At 46.3% G+C, this 25,735-nt stretch overlaps 1 protein-coding gene across 3 annotated transcripts in view; it reads right to left on the reverse strand.

Moving 5' to 3' along the window:
* The window catches only part of VMP1 (vacuole membrane protein 1), a 116,172-nt gene that overhangs the window by 51,738 nt on the left and 38,699 nt on the right, over positions 1 to 25,735 (reverse strand). For all 3 annotated transcript variants that reach the window (XM_088152514.1, XM_088152513.1, XM_088152515.1), the window contains 2 exons: positions 15,398 to 15,565; positions 1,558 to 1,689 (listed from right to left, as the gene is read on the reverse strand). In XM_088152514.1, the coding sequence (XP_088008640.1) occupies positions 1,558 to 1,689; positions 15,398 to 15,565 (300 nt within the window). The remainder of the gene's footprint in view (positions 1 to 1,557; positions 1,690 to 15,397; positions 15,566 to 25,735) is intronic.

Raw genomic sequence — 25,735 nt, forward strand, 5'->3', positions numbered from 1 at the left:
TTGCTGCAAAGGCCTCAAAACTTTAGTTGTTCCTGGAGGGTGGAAGTTAAGGAACCCAGAAATCAGAGGGTTTCTAGTTTCTTGAAGCAGCTAAGATTAAGTCGCCAGGCCACCATAAGGCTTCCTAACCTCTCCCATTACTTTGTCCCTTGTTCCCTTCCTCCTTCCTTCCTCTAGGTTACATTAATTCCAAAAAAACCCTGCCTTCTAAAAATCAAGACAAAATGGACACTCAAAGCCCAAAACTCCTAGGCCCGAATATTCCCAATTTTTAAAAATGTACCTGATGAACACAGAAACCTGGATACGGAAGGATCAGGCGTCTTTAAATTGGGAAGGTTTTAACTGGAAGCAGGTACAAAATAGCATCTTGGGACAGGAAGCTTATAAAAGCTCTGCTCACCACCGCGTAGACCCCAATCAATGGCTGTTCTCTCCCCTGAAATCCTTCTTGATTTCAGTAGCCTTTTGAAGAGGGAAAACGTCATTTCTGAGATGGCAGGAGGGTTACACTATTAAAAATGCTTCTTCTTCCTTTACTCCATCTTACCCAGAGATCTTCTCTCCCTGTCCCTGACCTAGATAAGCAAATTCAACGGTCTCCGCTATTTGTTTTCTTTCAGAAAGTAATCCTGAACAGATGCTCGTATTTATTGGCTCGTTTGCTTATTTGGTTTATATCCCACCTTTTATTCAGGTCCTGAGGGTGGTGAACACAGTGATCCTTCCTCCCATTTTTCCTCCAACAACAACCCTGTGAGGTTGAGAGCCGAGAGTGATGGGCCCACAGTCAGCCAATGAGCTTCTGTGATTCACGGTGGACTTGAACATGGATTTTCTAACATTTTCCCCATTACACCACACTAGGTCTCCTATTTCTTAGATTTACATCCTGCATTTCTTTAGGAGCTCAAGGTGGTGTCCACAGCCTTCCTCCTCTTATTTTGCCCCACAACAACAGCCCTGTGACGTAGGCTGGGCTAAGAAAGAATCCCTGGCCCAAGTCCCCCAGGGAGCTTCTGTGGCTAAGGGAGAACCTGTACCTGGGTCTCCCCATTCCTTGTCCAGCTCTTTCGCTGGCTTTTGGACTGAGACAGATCGACTGGCCCAACGTTCTCTGGGGAGCCTCTGTGGCTGAGGGGGGACAGAGTTTCCACTCCAAGTGCAGCACCTCTTCCCCACTACCCCACCTAGCCCTGGAGCTGAGAGTCACTGGCCCAAAGTCCCCCAGGCTGACGGTTGGCAGTCACTGCCCTGAAGTCCCCCAAGTTGATGGTCACCGGCCCAAAGTCCCCAGGTTGACGGTCACTGGCCCAAAGTCCCCCCAGACTGAAGGTCACCAGCCCAAAGTCCCCCCAGACTGAAGGTCACTGACCCAAAGACCCCCAGGGAGCTTCTGTGGCTGAGAACCCAAGTCCCTTTGGCACCCTCCAATGCCTTAACCACTGCCTCACACTAACTCTCATATAAAACAACTTTAGTGGTACCATAACACCACTGGTGTGTCTGTGTGCGCCAGGAGCCACTGACATGATTTTGTGCCCCAGATGTCCTTACTTGTGCGGCCTCCGCGTGCTCTAGCATCTCTTCAAACTCCTGGTACTCCTCATCATCCGGCTCGGCTCCGGACAGTCGGGCTGCCCGGGCCATGAAGTAGGGAGGCAGCTCCCCGATGGCTGTCCCAGCACCCTGGAGGAGAAAATGCAGAAGAAGACAGGAGAGTGTCAGAGAAAATCCTCACTTTCTTCTCTCAATAACGTTTTCCCTGAACTGCGGATACATCATTATTTGCTTGGCCACCCTCTCCAAGCAGCAAGACAGCCAGTGTGGGTTCAGATGATCCACAGTTGACCAAAAAGACACCCCTCCCGATTCACCAAGGCCTCCGCAGAAGGCAAACTGGAGATGTCTACAAACCACGAGGAAGGAGGGTTTATTTCAAACATGGATCTTTTAAAAAAACTCTTATGTATTTATTTGCCACTCCTCCAAGGAGCCCAGGAGAAACCCAGGACCTCCACTGGAGGTGGCTCTACTTTTTCCTTCACAGATGAATTTCAGGGACTGTGGGGGGAATGACAGCCATCTGCTGCAGCTACTAAATGAAAAAACAAGAACATAAAAACCTGTTTCCACTTCTTTCTTTCCTTGATTTTTCATTTACTAAATGCTTAAGCTCCTCACTGTTCAATCTCCCAACTTGCTTTTTTTCAAGGCAAAAGATATTATTTATTTCTTAGATTTACATCCTGCCTTTCCTCCATTTTTCCCCACAACAACACCCTTGTGAGCTAGGCAGGGCTGAGAGAAAGTAAGTGGTTCAAACCCACCCAGGGAACTTCGCCAGCTGCCCAAGTCTTCCTCTAACCCAGTGTTTCTCAACCTCAGCAACTTGAAGATGCGTGGACTTCACGCCCCAGCATGCTGGCTGGGGAATTCTGGGAGTTGAAGTCCACGCATCTTCAAGTTGCTGAGGTTGAGAAACACCGCTCTAACCTCTTAGCAGGACAGCATATTTTCATTTCTAATGCTGCAGGAGGAGAACCGCGTTAGTCAAAAAATGAGGAGTTGGGTAGCACCTCGTCTGACTAACAAATTTATTAAAAGGCAGAAGCTTTTGTGAAGCTTCTGCCTTTTAAATTAATCTGTTAGTCAGAAAAGGTGATACCCAACTCCTTCTGACTTTCAATTTTAGTGATGATTGAGACAGGAAGAGGGCTTAAGCGAGAGGCAAGACGTCCCTTGGGGCACTGAGGATATTTACATGCACTGAAGAAACGTTAAGGTTGCAATCATATGGAATAGTGATAGGAAAAAAATGACATGGGGAGACAAAAATCTAGCTTTCTTTGACTCAAGGTGGGATGCTGGAAGGGGACTCACAGGGACCAGGATGGACTTATTACATTTTGAAGCAAGTGACCTCAGAAGGGTCACCATCTACAGATGGGGAGGACGCCGCATGGTTTGGCCATGAAGTTCAGAGTCCAACATCTCCGAGCTGTGCCACCCCTGCCCTGTCATGATAAAGTTATCTCCTGGCCTAGATTAATTACCCGGGAGGAAAAAAAAACCAGGTTGTAGGAGAGACATCTTAGTAGCGGCCCGGCGTATTTCTGCCGCTGAAATCAGTGAGCTTTGCATCGGGCAAATAAAAACCGTTTTATTTTTAGCTCTCTGAAGAGAGTATAATTAGGTGGAAACCAAGATTTTTCAAACATTTCAATAAAACTGGTCATGTTTATCATCTTTGCGTCTCCCCTTTTCTCCACTGAGCTTGGTGTGCGCTGCTGCGCTATGATCTCATCGTATGTTTACTACAAGCCCATGAAACTCAATTAAGCGAAGGCAGCATTAGGTTCCAACCTCAGAGGGCCCAGCCTGAGACACGGGATACCGATCCCTGGGACTCATCACTCACCACCTGCCATTCTGCAGACACAACGAATATCTGCGGCAAAAGACGTCTTCCATACATTTGTCTCTGCAGTCTACACCGTTGCCAAGAATGACCATGTTTTGTTTTGTTAAATGCACTAAACAGTTGCGTGAAGGAGCTGCTCTGTTCTGATCAGGCAGAGAGGGTCCTACAAAAATCTAGAGTTTCTGGACTGGGCAATCTGAAAATCATTGGAATAATTTTGTGGAAACAACAGGTATTTTTGCTGCTAACGTACTGCTAACACTAACTTTTAGTGTTCCGGGGGGAGAAAAATCTGCTTCTAGGGTAGTTCAGCCTTGAAGGTTGAGTCCATAAGCCCTAGCAAGTTTTAAAATCAGGAACACCCAACTTGGCAAAATGAAAAGGCCTCGCTCCGTCAAATCAAATCAAATTTTTATTACGGTCAAAGACCAGCATAAGGAGGGTGGGGTGCAGTCAGTTAGAAAGCAGAGAAAATACATCAGTCTAAATAATAATAATAATAATAATAATAATAATAATAATAATAATAATAATAAAAAAAGACCTGCAAATAGAAATAGAACGACTATGGCAAAAGAAAGCAAAGATAGTCCCAATAGTCATAGGCGTTTTGGGGGCAATCCCAAGAGCACCCTTTGAAGACCATTGGCATTGACAAAATCACCATCAGCCCGTTGCAAAAGGCAGCTTGACTTGGAACAGCTCCCATCCTGCGATGATACCTCGAACGCCACCAGACCATCACATCTGTCTATCCCGGGTCCTTGGGAAGGGCTCAGTAGGGGGATAAAAATGCCAAACCCAGTCTACCCATCTGACCAACTGTGCGACCAACCATAACGATAACAATAAAAAGCTAAAGGATGTAAAACAAAGGACATATCTCAAAGGAATCTAAAAGGAGGGTAGAAGCATTAGATGGGTGTAGGGGGGCAAAAGGTTAGCACGTGGCAGACTATATCAAATTGCAGAGCACGCTAGTATGACCAACTAGATGCTCATCAAGACTAGTTTATGGCACAGGTCATCCATCATCTGACGAATTTTAACCACTCCGAAATCCTGACCTCTGACTCAAGACAGGGCAGGATGATACCGCGGTGATGTCAGGGAGCACAGGAAGGGCTAGCACGCGACAAGCATCATCAACCACAACGTGTGAAGGAAAGCTGCAAGGAGCAGCGATGGCCGCCCACTCAGACACCCTTTTTCTGCAGTGGCCGGGAGGCTGCCCCCTGCCCCCCCCACCCCATGGAGGGAGCGAGAAAGCACTCGGAGACTTTTAATTCCTCCTTGCAGCACCCACAGGGATACACCTTGGCTGCCCTGCCCAGTTCTCATCGCCACGCGCTGCCTTTCTGATATTACGTCCCCCAAAGCCTTGCAGGGGTGGGACCAGGAAGACAAGCCCCTTTCCAAGGGGGCGAGCATGGGCAAAGGATGCGCTACACTGCAGCCATTCAAATGGACCATCCAGCTTGACCGGTGAGCAGAAGAGCCTCCCTCCCACCCCAGCACAAAACCCAAGCATTTGGACTCCAGACAAGGTCGGTGTCGAGCCCCAGCAAACCCTCTCTTAGTCAGATCACTGAGGCCAAGAACAACGGGAAACCGTTCCCAGCCGGGCCAAAGCTCTATTTCTGCCAGGCGGGAGAAAGAGGGTGTTTTTTTTTTTTTTTTTTTGGCGCCTCTGGGCAAAACCAGCCTGTGTCACCCTGGCGGTTAACCCACACCTTTGGGGGCGTGACACCCGCACAGAAATCAGCACCGGCCATCTGGCTAATCAAAGGTTAACGGAACAGGAAGCTTGGCCTGGATTCAAGCCGTGCATTGAAATCGCAGGAAAGGTGCAGCAAACAATTGGACAGCTGTCCGGAGGAGGGACGCACCTCGGCCACAGGCAGATGTCTTCCCTCCAGCTGCAGCCGAGTGACAAATTCTTTTATGGGTGCCCCTTTTCAAGCCGCTCTAGAGCTGTTGGGTTTTCCTTTGTTTTCCTTGCAGCTGCTGAGGACAATGGCGGCTCCTTTGTGTTTGCTCGCCAGATCATCGGGTTTGTTTTAATATAGACACATCTCTCTGTTCTGTTTGAGAAAGAAGTCTACAAAAAATACTCGCCACCACAAACATCCTCGTGGTTTATCTTCACATTATGACCCCTGGGGGGTCATCTGCAGGAATGGAGAAAGTCCTTGGGCCTGAAAGGTGGAAATTCCCATTTGAATGAGAAAGCCAATGCACCAGTGGAGCAGTGCTCAGATCACTAGCTCAAGAGTCTGAAAGGGAGGGGCAGTCAATTTTCTGGGGGACGAGAACCATTTCTTTAGGTTGGTCCTACATGACAGAAGGGGTGGCCAAGGTGTCATGATGCCATCACACTGCGTGGATCTATTTTGCCCATTGAAGCCTCCCCCTTCCCCAAAGAGAGAAATCAACTGGTTTGGGGGGGGGGCTGTTTGTAAAGGGTGACAGGGGGACCTTATGCTTCTGCTAGGCTTAAATCCCCATAAGATTAAAGCTCCTTCTAGCCAGGGAGCATCAGCTGGGTTGCGGGCTGGGTGGTCCTGCCTACAGATAGATGTCATCGCCTTTCAGTTTCAAAACCAGCCAAATGCTCTCCAGAGAGGATGGACTCCAACTTCCATTATCCCTGGCGAGGCCATTTGCAAAATCCCAGGTTGTGTAGAGGAATGGGGCTTTGGCCTTGAGAAGGAAGAGGGGGACAGAAAATGGCTGCTCAGTCTTGGGAAAGGAAAAAGGATGAGAAAGAGACTCGGACCAGCCTTGCCTTGACCTTGAGGTCCTTCAAAAGGGGCAGTGAAGCTTTGAGACAGACCTTTAAGATTCCATTAACAGACCTGACCACAAGAATATTCCTGGAATCCCTGCGGGGTCTGCTCCTTGGCTTGGCCTACCTCGAAGAGCTGAGAGGTTGGGGAAGTAATTCTAAGCAGATGTCCACGTAAGAGGAGTGTTTGAGCGGGAGCGAAATAACACAGCCCTCATTGGCAAGAATAAGAAATCAGGAGAGAAGTAAAGCACCACCTGCTCAGAAAAGCAGCCCCACCCATTCAAGCATGTCTTCATAAATTGGCCACATAGCCCACAAGCCAGGCACAGATGCACCGCAGAATAGTCCCCTTAGGAGGAAGTGGCCTCAAGTGACTCAAAGCAAGCCAGCCAGGTTACATGGTGCAGGGGAGGAGGAAGCTTAAACATGGGAGGCATGTCGGGGGGGGGGGGAGATATCAACATATTAGACCATTTACTAGTCTTACGTGGTGCGAAAAAAATAAACTTAGATCACAAACAGGCCGAATGAAAGCTGGAACGGAGGGGAACCGCCCCCATCATAAGCAGGTGCAAGCTACGGTTACGCATTTTCACTCTGCAACCTTTTGGTCCCCAAAACGACGTGTGGTCCAGTCCTAAAAGAGTATTTTACAACCAGTGCAAACATGCAAAGATAAACAAACGTAATTTAAAAACCCCAGGAGCCACAGAAAAAGAGCCAGCAACTTTTATGCCTCAAAGACTTTGCAGAAAGAACCAAGTCTTTGTGGCTTGACAAAGGCAAGCAACGATACATGCCAGTGGGCTTCCCTTGGGGAGCATGTGCCAGTGCATTGGGGATCAGACTGATAATGCCACACCCATTCACATGTGGCCCTCCAGATGTTGCCGGATGACATTTCCACAAATCCCACAAAAATAGCTTTTTGCCATGCTGGCTGGAGCTGCATGGATGTCTAATTCAGCCACTTTTGGAGGTCTGTACTTTGTATATCTGTGCAAAAGCCGGGGTAATATGAAGGAGGCGCAGATGATATACCGGGTGCAGAAGAAAAATCTCCCACTGCATCATCCTCTTGCAAGAAACAGAAGAGATGCAGTGCTCTGGCTGCCTGGGGCCGGCTCACGGGCAGGGCCCTGCATGATGCCTCTCTGGAAGGAGCCCAGGAAGGTCCCCCAAATCTGGGATAAGTCACCTTTGGTGGCGCTCAGGAGCAGGCGGAGCTAGCGCAGAAGTGTGGCTGCGAGCGCAAAGGTGGTGGAAGGAAAGCGCGTTCCATTCTGACAAAGCTCCAGCTTTGGTGCATGAGTCTGCTTTGCGCATGCACCACGGGATCGCTGCCAGGCTGTGATCCCACTCTGCCTGGACAAGCTAACAACCAGCTTGTCCAGGCAGAGCAAAAGCCCTGTTTAGTTAATCGGAGTGAGGCTATGATCATAGGATGGAAAGGGGTGGGGGCAAATGTCACACCAATTCGCTTATTAGTTTAGGGGGTCACGGCACGGCACCATAAAGTGAAAGGTTCCCTGGAATAAGCAACAGATTTCACCTCTATTGGTAATGAGCAACAAATCAGCAGGAATCCGGGAGCACCTTTTATCAGAAGCTCGTGCCTTCTAATAAAATATATTAGTTGGAAAAAGTGCATCTGATTTTTTGCTAACACAGCTCTCCTCCTACAATGCCTGGAGTACCCAGTGCAGACGGAACAATTGGCGTCATGCGGCCCGGGTTGTAACAGCCAGGTAAAAATCTGGCTGATTCTCTGCAAGGCGCACAAGAGATCCCCGCACCTCCTTGATTTAATCCAGTTTCCTTTGTGCTGCTTGGGGATTCTAGGAAATACGTTCCCAGCACATTTGGGAATGCTGCCTTGAGGGGGGAGTGGAAAAACCACCTTTAACTTTTGATGAAGCGAATGCCTTGTCACACTGTGGCTGGCTCTATAGGATTGATGGAGAAATTCTGCGAGGCGAGGAGGAAGCAGCCCCCTCTTAGGAACGCGATTTTCAGGGAGCACAAAAGAATGAGTTTAAATGGGTGGAAATCTGACAGTGCACCGAAAGCAAGGAGCTGGAAACAAGCCAGAATGACTTTCTTCTTCCTGGCTAAGCAACTAATTTGCAGCAGCTTCTTGGGTTTGATGATGTAATTAAAAAAAAAAAAAGTAAGGAAAAACAAATGTGTTTTCCACTGTAAAAATGGCCCTTTGTTTTGGCTTCGTGTTGCTAACTGAAGGGAAAAATAAAAGGTTGCCCTGTGTGTACTAGAAATGAACTTTCCCTGAATTAGCCGAGTCACATGCCATGAGGTTGCAAAACAGAATGCACGGAGAACATGTGATCCCACGAACCAGATCCCCTGCTGGAGTATTTATCAAATAGCTGATAGCGGTAATTATCTAAACGTGGGCGCCCTTTTCACTCTTACAACCTGACCATTAATCGTCACCTGTGCTCAGATGAATAAATGATTTGAAACTTGGAGGACTGGCTGCATTTTTGCACTGGCTATTAATGGAATAAATTAGGCCCAAACAAGACAAAAGCTCCTTCTGCAGGCTGAGTGAAAGAAGGCAGATTGAGTACAGGCAGTGAACAGACGTATCGAGTCCTGCTTGCTTGCCATCGGGAGTGGCAAAACCTTCCCACTGGAGTGGAAGAAAGCAGCGTTGGAGCTGCGAATTGTGACACTTTTAATGCTTTGATTGCTGGGCCTTTCATGGCAATCTGGCAGTCTTCTTAGAGCTCTGGCCGGTGCATCACTTGCACCCTTGTCTGGAAGAGGATGGGCTGAGAAGGATCATTCGTGCCCTTGTCATCTTGCAGCTGGACTGCTGTAATTTGCTCTATGTGGGGCTGCCCTTGAAGACTATCCAGGAATTGCAGCAGGTTCCAAATGCAGCAGCCTGCAAGCTTACTGGGCAGTCACATGGCAGCCATGTTACAATACAGAGCAATACAGGTAGTCCTCGAGTTACGACTGCAACTGGGACTGGGATTGCTGTTGCTAAACGATGCCATAGTAAAGCACGATGTTACATGACTGTATCACTTAGCAATGGCAATCCAAGCAATCCTGGTTGTTGTGGTAAACCAAGATGTGTGGGCCATTAAGCAGGAAGTGGAGGGAGTCCCAGGTAAGGACTGCAGGGGTGCCACAGAGGGGTGGGGGAGGCCCTGGAAAGCCCAGCGCAGGCTGCACGTGAGTCAGGGGAGGGGGTGCTCAGTGCGTTGTGAGCTCAGAAAAGTCAGGGAATGAGGTAGCGGGATGCATGCATGCTTGTGCATGATCACAGGGAAGCTGAGGAAAGAGGGTACAAGGTACGTGTGTGTGAGCACAGGGAGGCTGGGGAAAGAGGGTGCGGGGTACATGTATGCGAGCACAGGGAGGCCAGGGAGAGAGGGTGCAGGGTGTGTAAGAGCGAAGGGGGGAAGGAGGGTGCGGTGTGTGTGAGCAAAGAAAGGCCATGCGGGGGAAGACTTACCCCAGCAACTTGTGACCTTCCTTGCCAGTTTCCCATTGACTTTGCTAGGGGAAAGCCGGCCAGCAAGGAAGGAAGCAAATGGTGATCACGTGACTATGGGACACTGCAACTGATTGTAAGCGTGAGCTGGTTGCCAGGCACCTGAATTTTGTTCACGTGAGCATGGGGGTACTGCAACAGGTGGAACTTTGAGGACCGGTCATAAGTCCCTTCGTTCAGCACCGTCGTAACTTCAAACGAATGGTCATAACTCGAGGACTACCTGTAATAGGCCGATACAATTCAAGGTGCTGGTCGTTACCTATAAGGCCTCACATGGCTTTGGAACACTATATAAGGTTAAGAGACTGCCTTTCCCATATAGTTTCTCCTATCTGATCTGAATGGCCAGGAAACAGCTGCTAAGCATCTCTACCCATCAGAAGGTGAGATATTAAGGGGACTGGCTGTGGACATTCTTTGTGGGGCTCCCATTCTCATGGACTTCTGGAAGCTGGCAAAAACTTGGCCTGATCAGTGTGGAATCACCAATACCAGCAAAACCAGTTTATCATCAAGGTGCATTATACTGTATCATAGACTTAATTATATGGTAGAATATTGTTCTTTGCCTCACGAATTGAGATGGTAAATAAATCTAATAAATACATTAACTTAGTTTGCTACACTTCTTATTTAATCACCATCTTTTGTCCCATGCCAGTTTTGTGCTCAAAACAGCAGAAACAGAAGAAAGGGCAGGACTGTGACACCTTAATATCTAATGGGGAGGCGGGAGGACAGTTGTTGACTTTTAAAAATTTTTTTCCCTAATATCATAAGCTCTAAAGTAAAAAAAGAGCCGCATAACCCCTCTGCTTGTGACCTGCTAGTAGTCTGTTGTGAAAAAGATCTTTTTAAATCCTGGGGAAGTTTTTGAAAATGTTCTCGTCTCCACCTTTTTTCCAGGCATCGAGTCCACTCATTTCATCTACACTGAAAACAGAGTCCCAGCTGCAGCCCCAACCTCTGAGTCACACCATCCAACTCACCCTTTCAGCAGAAAAGATTTTCGTCCACCTCCCCCCCAAGAAGAAGCCCCCAAACCAACTCTCTCACAGAGCTCATGACGCTTGTCATCCTTACCACATCTATTTATAATGGGATGAGCTAAGACAGTAAAAGGTGGGGGATATTTCAGCAAATGTACAAACTGCTGGTCTGAAGAAGTAAGGCATCCCTGTTCTGGTTAACCTGTGTGACACCACAGCAAGCCACAGATAAAAGGAAAAACATTCCATGTTGCAATGTGCACATGAACCTATGGGACTGATGGCCAAAAGATGCCACTAAAAGCAGATTGGACACATATATAGAAGAGGAGCGAATGCTCACTCACAGCTTGCCCCAACTGCTCTACCGAACCCATGTGGTTAGAGGCACTCTACCACTAAAGCTGGGTTCCTCAACCTCAGCAACTTTAAGATGGGTGGACTTCAACTCCCAGAATTCCCCAGCCAGCATTCTGAGAGTTGAAGTCCACCCATCTTAAAGTTGCTGAGGTTGAGGAACCCTGTACTAAAGGATAACTGTTGGAAAGCAACAGGAGGAGATGACCACTATTGATAGGTGCATGCGGAACTACACAATACTTTTTGTGTTTTTCTGAATTAAAAAAAGAGAGAGAGAGAAGAAAGTGCCTTTTAAAAAAATCTTACAGGCCAATTCAGATTTCACGTGAAGAACTATGTCCCACGGGAAATTTAGATCTGCTGCCAAAGTGGAACCAAGGTGTCAAGGGCTCTTATCTAAAGTCTGGCCCTCCTACGCACCAGCTACTCCTAGACACTGCCTTTTGCATTTGCTGGGCGCTCTGTTCTGCCTGGCTTTTAAGATTTTTTTTAAAGCTTCCTTCAATTAAATCCATTTGACTGGAAGCTGGCAAATAAAGCCAAGTCCAGCATCACATCGATTTACAGGAAAACCCTGGTCCTCAGCCCTGCCTGATAACCGTTGATGAAAGAAAGAGAAATGGCATGGATTCTTCTGAAAGCCTACTTCCTTGCCAACTTAAAAGGACAGAGGGAAAAGAGAGTGTTCTGGATAGGTAGAGGGTGGCATCTTAGGAATGCAGTGGCTGGCCTTGCCTCCTCTTGCACTGTTACGGCCGTGCAAAGCATGTGAACGGGCTCTTAATGAAGCTCCTGGTGATAAGGCAGGTGTGCCTCCAGAGTTGCTTAGCAGGACAGCTTTCCCCCAGATGGCCTTGGGAAAGTGAAGCCTCCTGGACTGCAGGGAAGGCAAATGAAGTGGAGTAGCCATGTGCACGTACACACACACGCAGAGACCATCTGAGAACGCCTTGGAAGCAGCCCACCCTTTTTGGAAGACATAGCTGCCTCAACACTTTGTGCAAGCAAACCTCTCTTTGGATGCTTGGCCCAGCTTTAGCGGCCATTTTATGAGAGTGCTGCAATGTACCCTCAGGTGCCAAATGCACTCAGCAGCCAGGATTATCCCTGGTTCAGAGCTACACTCTGCTGATGTCAGCCTTTCAAGGTAGGCCAGGTCAGGAAAGGTTTAGAGCATGGATTTCAGGAACACTACTCTACTATTGTAGGGTATAACAGATCTTGAAAGCCTGCCAGAGGATCCCTCTGCCCTCTCTTATACCAAACAGAATCAAGGTGGAGTTATGTTGAGTCTCTTTCTCACCTCTTCTTTCCCAAGACAAGGCTGTCATTTACTTAATGGCTCTTGCATTCTTCCTTCAAGGTTATCTCTGTACTCCTCTACAGCTGAGCCCCCCCATATGTTAGATGTGCGGCCTCAACCACACTTTGCTAATTTGATCCTCAGTTCAAAACACAGCATGCTGGCTGGAGAACTCTAGGATTTGAAGTCCACACATCTTAAAGTTGCTGAGGCCGAGAAACACTGCTCTAAGTGGACAGTATGTAGCCCTTTGGATGTTCTTGAACTGCAATTACCAGCATCTCTCACCAGCTGGAGGGACTAGCAACATCTGGACAGTCAGAGGCTACCCACCCCTGACTTTCAAGCACAAAAGAAGAGCTGAAAGCGGGTTGAGGCCACAAAAACTAGGAACTATAAATGGGTGTAGATGCAACCTACTGGATTTTGTTTAAATATAAGGAAAAATTTCCTGAGGGTAGCATCTATCCAACAGTGGGAAAGCCAGCTAATGTCCTGTGGCTTCTCCAGGGGTTTTTAAGAAGAGGCTCCTCTCAAAGGTGCTTTAATTGGTTTTCTTGCACTTTGCAGTGGGTTGGACAAGATGTCCCAGGCAGTCCCTTCCAAATCTATTCCAGCTGATGCTCGTGTATATGTAGGAACCGATGGAAAATCTACCTATTAAATAACCAAAGTCTTAATGAATTAGCAACCTGTTCCTGGCAACATGGTCCCACTGTGAACAAGCACTGGACAGAAACAAGAACCACAACACTGTGCACGAGCATGTGCGTTGTGGATCGGTGTGAATACGCACGCCTTGCCGGCTTCTCCAGTTCCAACTCTAATTAGGACAAAGGGGGGAAAACATCAAGAGGTTCACTTGCCAGCATCTTTAGCTGACAGGAAACAAGCAAGCAGGGTTTTAATGTCATGTAAACAAGGCCAAGCGAAAACAAGTTGTGACATCAGATAACAAGAAATTCCCCACGGGAAACACAAGTCATACGACACTTCTTCAGTAGCAGCCGAAACATTTTGTAGCCTTTTGATTATTATTTTTCTTGGAAGAATCCTCTCTACTCGGCTGGCCCCGTGGAGGACGCTCACAAGAAAAGGGAGCCTGGAAAAACGTTTTCCAATTGCTACGCCTACTTTGGCAGCCCCCTTCCTTCTCTTGACAGCCGTTAAGCGGGAGCCAACGGTAACATCTGTGGTGGCTCTCTGTTAAGAGCACAAAAATAAATACATTTTAAACCATGCACAATGCGAGCATGACATCAGCATGGCCTCAGCGCAAGGGGTGTAAAATGGATGCAAAGTGTTTTAAGAAATTTTATCCGATCAATCTGCAAGTTACCTGCAAATGGAATCAAGCAGTCCACGAGCCTGGCATTTACTTCTTTGTGGTTCCTGGAATGGGTACTATGAGCCATATCAGGTGGTCACAGATGGCATTCATTTTATTTTAAAACAAGGCCCAATGTAGTGTTGCTGGGAGGCATTGTGGGAAATTAAAATGGCAGCCCTCCACGGCCCATGCTGTCTTCCATCGACCTCCACTGCTACCATGGCTATTCACTGGGAGTGGAAGTGTTTCTCAATCTTGGCAACTTGAAGACGTGTGGACTTCAACTTCCAGAATTCCCCAACCAGAATTCTGGGAGTTGAAGTCCACACGTCTTAAAATTGCCAAAATTGAGAAACACTGCATTAAAGTGTGTTTGGATGATCTGTCAAACTGAGAGCAGGCACTACATTCATTTGCTAAACTTCACAGCCTTATCTAAACAGGTTTAAGTACTTTCTGAAAAGAACAGGTTCATCCCACAGTATTTATTCTGTGGCCAAAAACTCACAGTGGGAACAAACAACAAAACCAAAATCTGCTCTACCGAGTATAGTTACTATTTTATTTGTCAGTTGCTCCCTATATGGAGCTCAGTAGAGTGATGATTATAGTGAAATCTATTGGGTGAGAATTTATTTCATTTATTTATTTACAGGACTTATATGGCCACCTGTCTCATATAATGACTCCTGGCAACTTACAACAATCCATAAACACATGGTTGAAAGTAAAAGTACCCTGCTCCCTCCCTGGCTCCCAGCTCAACCCCCATCCTAGCCCAATACTTGGGAGAAGAGCCAGGTCTTCACGGGCTTCTGGAAGGCTAGAAGGGTAGGGATCCCTCAGATCTCAGGTGGAAGGCTACGCCTCAGAGGGCAGTCACCGAGAAGGCATGCCTCCAAGGTCCCATCAGGTGGCAACATTTAAGGGAGGGGACCTGGAGCACGCCCACCCTATCTAACCTAGTAAGATGGGCAGATACCCTCAGGGAGAGACAGCCCCGCAAGTAACCTGGCCCTGTGCCATGTAGGGCTTTAAAGGTGATAACCAGCACCTTGAATTGCACCTGGAAAGCACCTAGAAGCCAGTGCAGTTCACGCAACAGTGGTGTTACTCAGGTGAACCGTGGGGCACCCAAAACTGCACATGCCGCTGCGTTCTGGACCAGTTGCAGCTTCTGGATTGTCTTCAAGGGCAGCCCCATGTAGAGCACATTGCAGTAATCCAGATGGGAGGTGACTAAGGCCTGGATGACTGTGATTTCTTAGTGATTCTGTGATTTTCTGATTGGTTGAGGCAAATTGGAGTTGGGCGGCTAAGAAATTCAAATAAATAAATAATAAACAAATTCACACACAGAGATTCAGTGCCTGCATAATATCCCATTCAGAATTTTCCAGAGTTAAAATGTTGGGCATGACCTCTCCGTCCCCTTCCAAAGGGTATGGTTCTTACTCGGTCTCCCTAGTTCCAAAGACCTACAGGGTAGCTGCTGAAATTCAACAGCCATTTAATCTAAAGACCTCTCAGCCCAGTTTATCTATGGGCTAGGTGAATTTTCAACCCTCGGGGATTAGCAATTTTGATGAGCAGGCTGACCCAGCAGCTGTCCCAATTTAAGCCAATTATATAAGCAAAGGCATTTGAAATGATTCATTCTGGTCTTACCCACATGCAGGCTTCCAGCCTGACTTTGGACATGATGGTCCATAACGAAATTGATCCTTCGACTCCCTCTTTGTTCGGGCAGATAATCTGGTCAGGATAGGGTGGTTCGGGGAAATTCACAGAGTTGCATTCGTAAGCAGCCAGCGTCACAGATGCTATATGTGGGCCCTGCAGAAGGGAAAGGGAAGGAGGGCAGGGGGGCAGAATTCAACAAACGGTGGGAATCCATTTAATTAGTAATAAACAAACAGCTCGGCTTCCAACAGAAAGCTCCTCATATAACCCCATGCCCTAACCTAGGGTGCCCTCCGTGTTGGACTTCAATTCCCATAATACTCCAAAACAATTCACTGGAGTCCAGCCACAGAACAGAACACATTTCAGCTCCTTCCATTAATTACAAGGCAGAATTCGGTTAACGTCTCTGGAGAACTATTTTTCAGAGCGTTGTTCCTCCCCCCCTCCCCCATGACTCAGAGGCTGTACTGGCAGCACTGCGGGGTGGGGGGGTGGGAGCTGGGGGAGGCCACGGCAATTTGCCAAAACTACCTTCCTTCCTAAAGAAAGGCTTGGGAGATAAAGGAGGAGGAGTAAAATGAAATAAAAGCAAACAAAACTAATGAGAAAGCATGGCTGGTGACTCAACCTTCTCTCCCTACCTTACATGAGAACTTTATTATCATTTGTGCAATTTAATCCTGGGATGATGATTCCCAAATGCCTGTCCAAGAGTCACCCATGAGGTCATAACAGCTTCTGGGGCAAGGCTGGAACAAATCATTTGTTCCTCTAACTGAATATTCTAGACTTTGACTTGCAGCCATGTTCCAGGGTGGAGGAGAGGTTCTTCCAATGACCTGCCCTGCTACCTGATTGTCTCCAGCTGGGTGGGCACAGATTGGGTGAAGATCTTCTGATGGAGATCAGCTCCTCCATCACTCAGTCACTTCCCTCAAGCCTCCACATGAGATTGGTCCTTTTAGTTCCACATTGTGTGAAATTTCTACTTTTGCATCCAGATTTACAGTGGATGGAACCTGGAGCCTTTCTATGTTCAGTGCCTTATAGGAACCTGGCCAGATTTGATCCCCACATGAGATGGAGAAAATCCAAAACGAATCCTATCAGAAACTTCTATGACAGACCCATAGAATTATCAAAGACAAGCCCATATACCAGCTATCCATGTAAACTGAACCAAAACCAGGAAGTTGACAGACTATCTGTACTACTGTCAGCTTAAATGTGAAATCTGGGAAGTCCAATTCCAAGTAATTTTGCCCCCTGAACAGCAGACTCCTACGCCATGCAATTTCTGGATTTCCAAGACTCCACCGTTTCAAAAATAGGTTGCCAAATGGCTTGATAGGGAGACAAGTGGCAGCTGTTGATCAAACAGTAGGAACCACAAGAAGGCTGGATAGGCATGAAGCTCTGGTTTTATTTCATTCTATATTTACTTTGCTTTTGCTGTGAGAATCCAACAAACAGTTTAGAATTCATAATGTGTCTGGTTGAAAGTCAACCTAATATATTTCATGGCTGAATACCCATTGAAACCCAGTACTCACCAGTCCAAATAATTCAAACTGAAAGCCCCTTGGTCCTTGTTTCCTCCCTTCCTAACTTTCTGCTCTATGAAACAGATCTGGTTATGTCTTTCTCCACACTGTGTATGTGGGTGTGTGCATTTTTAAATTGTAGACTGCCCAGACTCATTGGGAGTTGAGCAGCTTATATATTGCATGTATGTATGTATGTATGTATGTATGTATGTATGTATGTATGTATGTATAAATTAATTCATACTAAACTCAATGATGAGAAGGGATTGGAACTTTGATTTCCCAAATTCAAGTCAAGTCTTTAGCTATTCAACTGCCATGTATTAACACAGAAGTCTACAATTTTGGGCAGGCACTAGGTAAGCTAAATCAGAAGAGGAAGAGGAACAACAACTTATTAAATTTATATGCCATCTGGCTCCCAATGACTCTGAGCAATTTACAAAGGTTAAAACATTTAAAAACAAAGTACAGTACAAAAAACACAAACACAGCACAAGACAAAAGAACAACGTTGGCAAAGAAAATAAACCCAGAGGGGAGCAGAAAGGAGCATCAATTGTCCTCTCCAAAGGCCTGGGTGAAGAGCCAGGTCTTTATGGCCCTTTGAAGTATCAGTAGGGTGGGAGACATTTGAATTTCGGGGGGGGGGGCACCATCATTACCACCTCATGTCCCACCCTCCCAAGCACCAATCTTTGATGCAGCAACATTCCATCTTCTTCTCCAGCCCAACTGATTTTCCTTTTTCCAACTTTTCCTGGAGCAGGAAAGGCCACCAAGCGGGATATCAGGGCCGGTGGCTAGATTCCTCCAGATCAGTGTTTCTCAACCTTGGCAACTTTAAAAGGTCTGGACTTCAACTCCCAGAATTCCCCAGCCAGCATGCTGGCTGGGGAATTCTGGGAGTTGAAGTCCAGGCTTCTTAAAGTTGCTAAGGTTGAGAAACGCTGCTCCAGATGCTTGGGCTGCATAACTGCTAAACCATGTCACTCCTTCCTAACAACTGTGGAGGTGAAGATGTTATGGGATTCTACAAGAAGCTACCAAAAATAAGGCTGGCTCAACTTGCCTAACAGTAGAGCCACTCTTGCCATACAGGGCATGCCAAACTGGATTCCTGAGCTCAGTTACTATGTTAGCCTTCCCACCCTGGTAAATCTGCAGATTTGTGGATTTCAAATCCCAGAATTATTAACAACTGCCAGACTGGCTGGAAAATTCTGGCAGCTGAAGTGCACACACCTGAAGACACCCAGTTTAGGAGGGACTGGTGCCTAGAACATAGTAGCCCCTATTAAAAAGTACTGATCATTTGGCAATATGATATCTCTTTAATGCAGTCTTGCTCACTCACATAAATGGCTGATTACAGATTAACCTAAGCAGAGGACAGCTTTCTGCCCTGAGGAACTTACAACCTAAACTCAGATGAAGGAAGAACTACAGTAATCTTTGGTAAACCAGTTATAGATCTAGCAAGTGCAGCTATGTCAAGTTTTAAAATCAACTTCCTGGTGAAATTAGTAGTGAAAAAAGTGAAAGAGGAGGGATTTCATCTGAATTTTGAAAGAGGAAAGGGGAGAGGTTGCGCAAGGTTCAAGGAGATTCTGATCTAAAGTGCAGCAAGGGTGAAAGAATTAAGATCTCAGTGACTCATTATAATTTAAATATTGATATCCCGCCTCTTCTCAACAGAGCTCTAGGTGACTCATAACAGCTAAACACAATACTCTGAAGGACAAATATGGACAGGAGAGCAATGGCCCTTTCCCACGGCTACTCCATGGGATGCTGCCTGTGATCCTGAAAGGAGCAAGCAGCCATTGAGCACCCTGATCCTCTGTGAATTTAAAATCACCTCAATCCATGGCTATCACCCCTTCTGACAGCAGACAACTGCACTGTGTCAAAAAGTTCTTATCGATTCTGAATCTCCTCTTCAGTGGATGACCCCCAGTTCTAACATTTTGAGAGAGAAAAAAATCAATTCACATGTCTCCCTACCATCCATAATTTTAAATGCCCCTATCAGGATTCCCTTATTCCTCTTTGCACCAAGCTAAAAAGCCCCAGACTTCAGAGACTGTCCTTATGGGTGAGCCCCTCTGCCTCTCACTCCATTATTTTGGTGTTTCTTCATTTTTAGTGGTTTTTTCAGCTCTATAGTGTCCTTTTCAAGTGTGATGGTCAGAACTGTACAAAGTACCCCAAGTGTGATCTAATCACAGATAAAAATTATGTATTTTAAGCAAGTCACTGGGAGTTGGGTGGCGTATAAATTTTTATTATAATAATAACAATAACAATAACAAATCATCATCATCATCATCATCATCATCATCATCATCAAAAAACATCTGCCTATCCCAGGTCCTTGGGAAGGACTCGATAGGGGGATAAAAATACCAAATCCAGTCTAAACATCTGGCTGACTGTGTGACCAACTATAATAATAATAATGTTGATGTTCTAACCCAGTATTTCTCAACCTGGCAGCTCTAAGATGTCTGGGCGTCAACCCCCAGAATTCCCCAGCCAGCATGGAATTCTGGGAGTTGAAGTCCACACAACTTTAAATTGTCACAGTTGAGAAACACTGTTCTTAGCTATTGCGAGCTCTTACAAAAGTAGGAAGATGGTGTATACATCTGAAAAACTATGCAAAAGCAAGCTAAACTGAAATGGCATTATTGAAGAGCTGTTTTATTTTCAATTCTCTTTCAAGTTATTCTAAGCATGGAATTTGTGTATTTACAGCAGCTACCTGCTGGTTGACATCTTCATTGCACTGTCCACCATCACCCCAAAATCTCTTTCCTGATCAGGAGCCGCCAATTCCAATCCCGTTTCTCTATATGTGAAGTTTGGGTTTTTTGTATGTCAAGGTATATCAGTCTGCATATCCTCACAAACTATTAAAAACAGTCCCTGATAAAAAGAACAAGACAGATGATACTTTGAAGGGCAGGGATGGACAGCTTCTGCCTTTTAGGATCAACTATCAACAGCAAAGGAAACAACAGTCAAGAAATATGCCACAGACTGGCACTTGGTACAGCACGTATGCATGTATGTAATTAAAACATTTCTATAGTTGCCCATCTTAAAACCAAACTCTGGGCGGCTTACAACCCAAAAATAAAACCAACATATACAGCTAAAACAAAAACAAAACAAAACAAAAAACCAAGAATAGGAAAAAACAGGAAAACCTGGCACCGCAACCACACATCCCTGATGCAACCCATCATGTCCTCCTCCCACTGTGACCTCACCCTATCCCAGCGCCTGGGAGAAAAGTCGGGTCTTGAGCGCTGTCCAGAAGATTCCAAGAGTGTGGGCCTGTCAGATCTCAAGGCAGAGGGTGTTCCATAGGACAGGGGCTACAATGGAAAAGGCACACTTCTGAGGACCCACAAGGTGACAGTGTTTAAGGGAAGGGACCTGGAGTGTGCCTACCTATCTGATGGGATGGGCAGATACCCTCAGGGACAAGCAGTCCCGCAGATAACCTGGTCTCATGAGTAGACATGATGGCCTTGGGAAAGATATTCAGTTGCTGCGAAGTACCTATAGTTACACAGATCAGAATTGTGCAAGCAATGATATTCCCTGTGACACTCTATGAGAGTGAAAGCTGGACTTTGAAGAAGCCAGACAGAAAGAGAATTAATGCTTTTGAACTTCTGTGTTGGAGAAGACTCCTGAGAATACCAGGGATACCAATAGAAGAGAATCTCTGTAGCTCAGGGTTGAACTGTGGAGTCCTTGGGGTTCTCTGAGCTTGGCTGTTTTCTTGCAAACGTTTCGTTACCCGGCTAGGTAACATCTTCAGTGCTAGAATAGAGTGGGGTTTGCTCTCTGTTTATATACAGTGGCCTGCCCTGCCAGTGTTGGTGGAGGTGTGGGTTTTGTTTTATTTTTTCCCTCTGGTAGTTCCTTGATTAGGGTGTTGTTTTCTGCTGATTGTATGTCTGGTGATAATCTTGGTGTTAATCTCTGCTTATCTGGGTGATGATTGCTGGTGAGGAGATGTTCTGATCTTTTGTTTCCTTTTTATTGTCTCCTTTGAATGGTGTGTAGATTTGTTTATCTCTATGTGCCTGTAGATGGCTGCCTTGTCTGAGTATCAAGCTTCCAGGAATTCCCTCCCGTTTCTGGATTTAGCTTGGTCTAAGTTGCTGACAGTTTCCCAGTTGAAACTATGGTTAAGTCTGTCCACGTGTTGTGAGATTAAGGAGTTTTCATTGTGTCTTCTAACTGCTAGTTGGTGTTCATGGATGGGCTCTGCTAGCCTTCTGCCTGTCTGTCCTATGTAGTGTTTGTTACAGTCCTTGCACTGTGTGTTGTAGATGACCCCTGTTTTTTCTTCTTGTGCTACTGGGTCTTTTGGTTTGCTTAAGATGTTTTGGAGGGCTTGAGTTGGTTTGTGTGCTACGGAGATGCCATGTGGTTGTAATAGTCTGTTGGTAGTTTCTGAGACGTTTCTGATGCATGGCAGTGTTATCCTTTCCATAGCTTGTGTTGGTTGTGTTGTAGTAGGTTGAGTGGCCAGGCACTTTTTGATAAAGTTGCATGGATATCCATTTTGTTGGAAGATGTTGTATAGGTGGTGTGTTTCCTTTTTCTGCTGTTCTGGGTTGCTGCAGTGTGTTTGTGCTTGTTTGAATAATGTTCTTACGCAGCTCCTCTTGTGGGAGGTTGGGTTGTTACTTTGGTAATGGAGCACTTGATTAGTGTGGGTTGTCTTCCGATAGACTTGGGTTTCTAATTTGCTGTTGTTTCCTCTGCTGATGAGGATATACAGGAAGGGTAGCATCTTGTGGTTTTCTTCCTGTCTAGTGAATTTTATTCCTTTGAAGATGTTGGTAGTTTCATGTGTCTTCTCTAGCTGTTCCTTTTTTATTATAGCAAGGGTGTCATCTACATACTGGACCCATACTTTAGGTTGTATGTGGGGAAGTGCTATAGCTTCTAGGCGTTGCATTACAGCCCCTGCTCTGAGTCCTGTCAGTGGTGATCCCATGGGTGTGCCTCTGATTTGTTGGTGTATTTGTCCATCAAACTGAAAATAGGTGGTGACGCAGAGGCTGATGAGGTCCATGATTCTGGGTATTTCGATCTGGGTGTATTTGGTTAAGTCGGGTGTATTGTGTAGTACTGCTGACATGGATTCTTTTGCTAGTTCTGGGTTTATGGACGTAAAGAGAGCTGTGACATTGAATGAGACCATAATTTCATCATCATCTATGTGTACGTCTTTGATTTTCTGGAACCACTGCAGTGAGGCGTTGATAGAACTCAGAGTTCTCTCTGTGAGATGCCCAAGCTTTTTGTCAGTTCTTTCGCTATAACGCCAGGGATAGCCAAGAAAAGAAACAAAGGGATCATCAAACAAATCCAACCAGAGTTCTCACGCAAGGTACAAAGGGCCAGCTCAAATTACCATATTTTGGACATGTTATCGGGAGACCCAACTCCCTTGAAAATTCCATGGTGCTGGGAAAACTGGAAGGAAAGAGAAGAGGACAACCGACAATAAGGTAGATGGACTTGATTACAATGGCAATGGGTGCATCTTTGGGAGACCTGAAGGGTCAGGTTTGGGACAGATCATCCTGGAAAAGGCTTACCTTTATGGTTGCTAAGAACTGACACTGACTCGATAGCCCATAATTAGTCAATCAGTATGAGAGCGGACTCTATAAACTGCTTCAGAATCTTTGTTAAATAACGATTCCCAATCATCAGAGCCACTGCAGGCAGTTGTAGTAGATGCATGACCCTCTGAATTATTTGAAAATAACAGGTAAAATCTCCTTTGAGCCAAGCTTGACTCCTGTTGACTCCATGGGCCTATCTGTGTTGCTTTTTTGGCAACAAAATAGAAGTGGTTTGCCATAGCCTTCTTCTGAGATGTTTTCTCAATTTTCTAGTCTACCCTATAATTATCATACTTCAGACACATTATGCGAAGACTTAGCTCTTCAGAAAAGTCCATAACGCTGGGAAACATGGAAGGAAGGAGGACGACCAGTAGCAAGGTGTACAGACTCAGTTACAGTGGTGATGGGTGCATTGTTGGAAGACCTGAAGGACCAGGTTGGGGGCAGATTGTCAAAATCTGTGTTCGCTAAGAGTCAACACCAACTTGATGGCATATAATCAATCAAGTCTACCCTACTGCACTGGAATTACCTGGTGGTCTCCCATTCAAGTCCTAACCAAGTTCAATCTTACCTAGCTTTTCAAGATCTGTTAAGGTTGGCGTGGTGCTGCCACCTAGTGGGGCGTTTGAAAATACACCTTGGCAAAAATGCATCTCTTAATCCATTCAATACAAACAAAGAAGTAAACAGAAGTTTAGTAACAATTAGAGAAACTGTCAAAGTAGTTTATAAATTTGATGGCCAATTTTAATCATTTCAGTGGCCAGCCAAAGCACTCTTTTCTACTGAGAAATTGTTCCACAGGCAAGAACTCAAGAACTCAAGAACTCCAGCTGGGAAAAAAAATGGCAAAAAGAAGAAATCTAACTTGGCATTCCAGAGAACAGCCATCTGTCAAGGTACCCGAAGACTGGTATCATCCTCATCAGCATCCCCCTAAAATATAAGCACTTCTATAATGGGGGGGGGGGAAGTCTGGTGTTCTGGAATCCACCAAAGCCACATTGCAGGAGGGGAAAAAAAGAATGTTGAAGGAGCATTTATAAAAAGAAGCATTCAGATTTGGACAGGCAAGGAACCCAATGTCCGTAGTCTTCCCACTTACTGACCAAGCTCTTCCCGAGTCAAACTGGACTATATATTGTGGCTTGGCAGAAGCCTGAACCATTAACCTCACCCATTTTTTTTGCGAGCCGTCTCTTATGAAGCCCGTATTATGTCCTTGCTAGGAAGAAGGAGCCAAAATGTTCCTGGCTACCAAGTGGACAGTCTTCCCTTTTATAAACCACTAAGAGTAGCTACTTTCTGTTCAAATACTGTAGAAGGCTGAAATTAGTATATGTTCCCAGCTTGCTCCAAAATTGGTAGCCATATTTTCCCAACTGGATAAAATGGGGAACTACAGTTATTGATTACTCTTGCATGTCACTGAACTGGAAAGAAGAAAAAAATGGGGTCTGTGAGTTCAGGGGAAATGCTTCTCCAAATAAAGCTGTAAGGCCATGCTATTTCAAGCAAGTCTGTCCCCCAGCTGGGACACAGGAGAGACGGAGATGTGCTCCCTGCTTCCTTGTCTTGTGCACTTGGCTGGGGCATAGATGTCCTCTTCAATTAATCATAGTTTCCCCAGAATGCTGAACAAAGTGCCTCCTACACTCGTGGCACAAAGCCGTAATGTGATTTGTCATTGCTAAGCCATAGTTTATCTCTGATTTTAAGGAAACCTTGTGCCCCAGGTTGAGAGGAGATGGAAAGCTGTGAGCATGCTATCATCCCAAAACACAGCTTGTTATTCTTGAAGTAGCTTTAGGTAGTCTTTATGACCATTCATTCAGTGACCATTCAAAGTTACGAATGAGAAAAGGGACTTATGACCAGTCCCCGAAGTTACAGCCATTGCAGCGCCCCACGGTCATGTGATCAAAATTCAGGCACTTGGCAGCCCACCCACACTTATGACCACAGGAGTGCTTCAACTCCCTCACCCACATTTCTGCCCTTTTGGGTGCCCTGCACTCCACCACGTACCCTTGCTGCCCCCCGCAGCTGAGGCTGTGTCAGAGGCACTGTTTGGGCGGCAGCAGAACTGGAGGAGGCGGAGAGATGCAGGCTTCCTGGAGGCACAGTGTGCAATGTGCAGCTTGTGTTGGAAGCACTCCTGGAAAACCGGCCTGTGGGTTTCAGCGAGTGGTGAAGCTGAGCCCAGCACCAACAGAACCTACCCAGAGGCCCTCTGCTCGCTCTCAGCTCAGCCTTCCTTCTGCAAAGCCTCACAAATGGCCAGCAGCTTCCAAAGTGAGCTGCAGAGCATGCGCTGGAGAGAACCCCAAACAGTACCTCCCACACAGCCTCCGCCTTCGCCCAGAGAGCCACTGCTGGCTCGCCTGCCTCTCCCAGCAACGGAGAGCACCATGCTCGCCACCCCACTGCCTCCTCCTCGGCTGGGCCTGGCAAGCTCCCTTTGGCAGACAAGGCTCTGCCACCCTGCCTCGCTCACTGCAGGCATCCCAGGGCTACACCTGGATCCCAGGCCAGCAGCAGGAGGAGGAAAATGCCGAAGCTCAGCAGGGGGCAGCGGGGGGGCAGCAGAGTGCGGGGCAGCCAAAAGGGCAGAGAGACCCTTGCAGGGAAGACCAAAGTCTGTTAAACTCCACATTCATACAGGAAGGAAAGTAATGTGTCCCTTTTGTATGTTTTTTAAAAACTGGTATTAAGAGGCTTCCTTCTTCCATACTGAAGTTTTATAAAGCTCTCCTTCAGATTCTCCTTCTCCAGTCTGGGACTGGCATGCAATTCTTCCCAGAATTTCTAGTTGTCTAAAGGGAGCCAGCTAATTCTTCAAATGCAGATCCACAAGTAGCCACAAGCTGTATGCAACAGGCAAACATCAGCAGGCTCGAGGAAAAATGCTGAGCTTTCCAGAAGTGTACTCAACGTTTAAGAAAAAAGAATTTAAGGGGGTGGGGGGGGGGAATCTGCAAATAAACAAGGGCCTAGGTTGCTCAGTGGACATGGCTGATTGCTGCCCGAGAAATGAAACAGAGCAGGATCCTGCTACGTACTGTAGCAGCATTTTGTTAGTGAGGCAATTTGTTCATCCT

The sequence above is a fragment of the Python bivittatus genome, unplaced genomic scaffold (assembly GCF_059951505.1).
Source record: "Python bivittatus isolate LINGU-HERP-01145 unplaced genomic scaffold, Pbiv_v1 ctg000690_np1212, whole genome shotgun sequence".
Taxonomy (NCBI): domain Eukaryota; kingdom Metazoa; phylum Chordata; class Lepidosauria; order Squamata; family Pythonidae; genus Python; species Python bivittatus.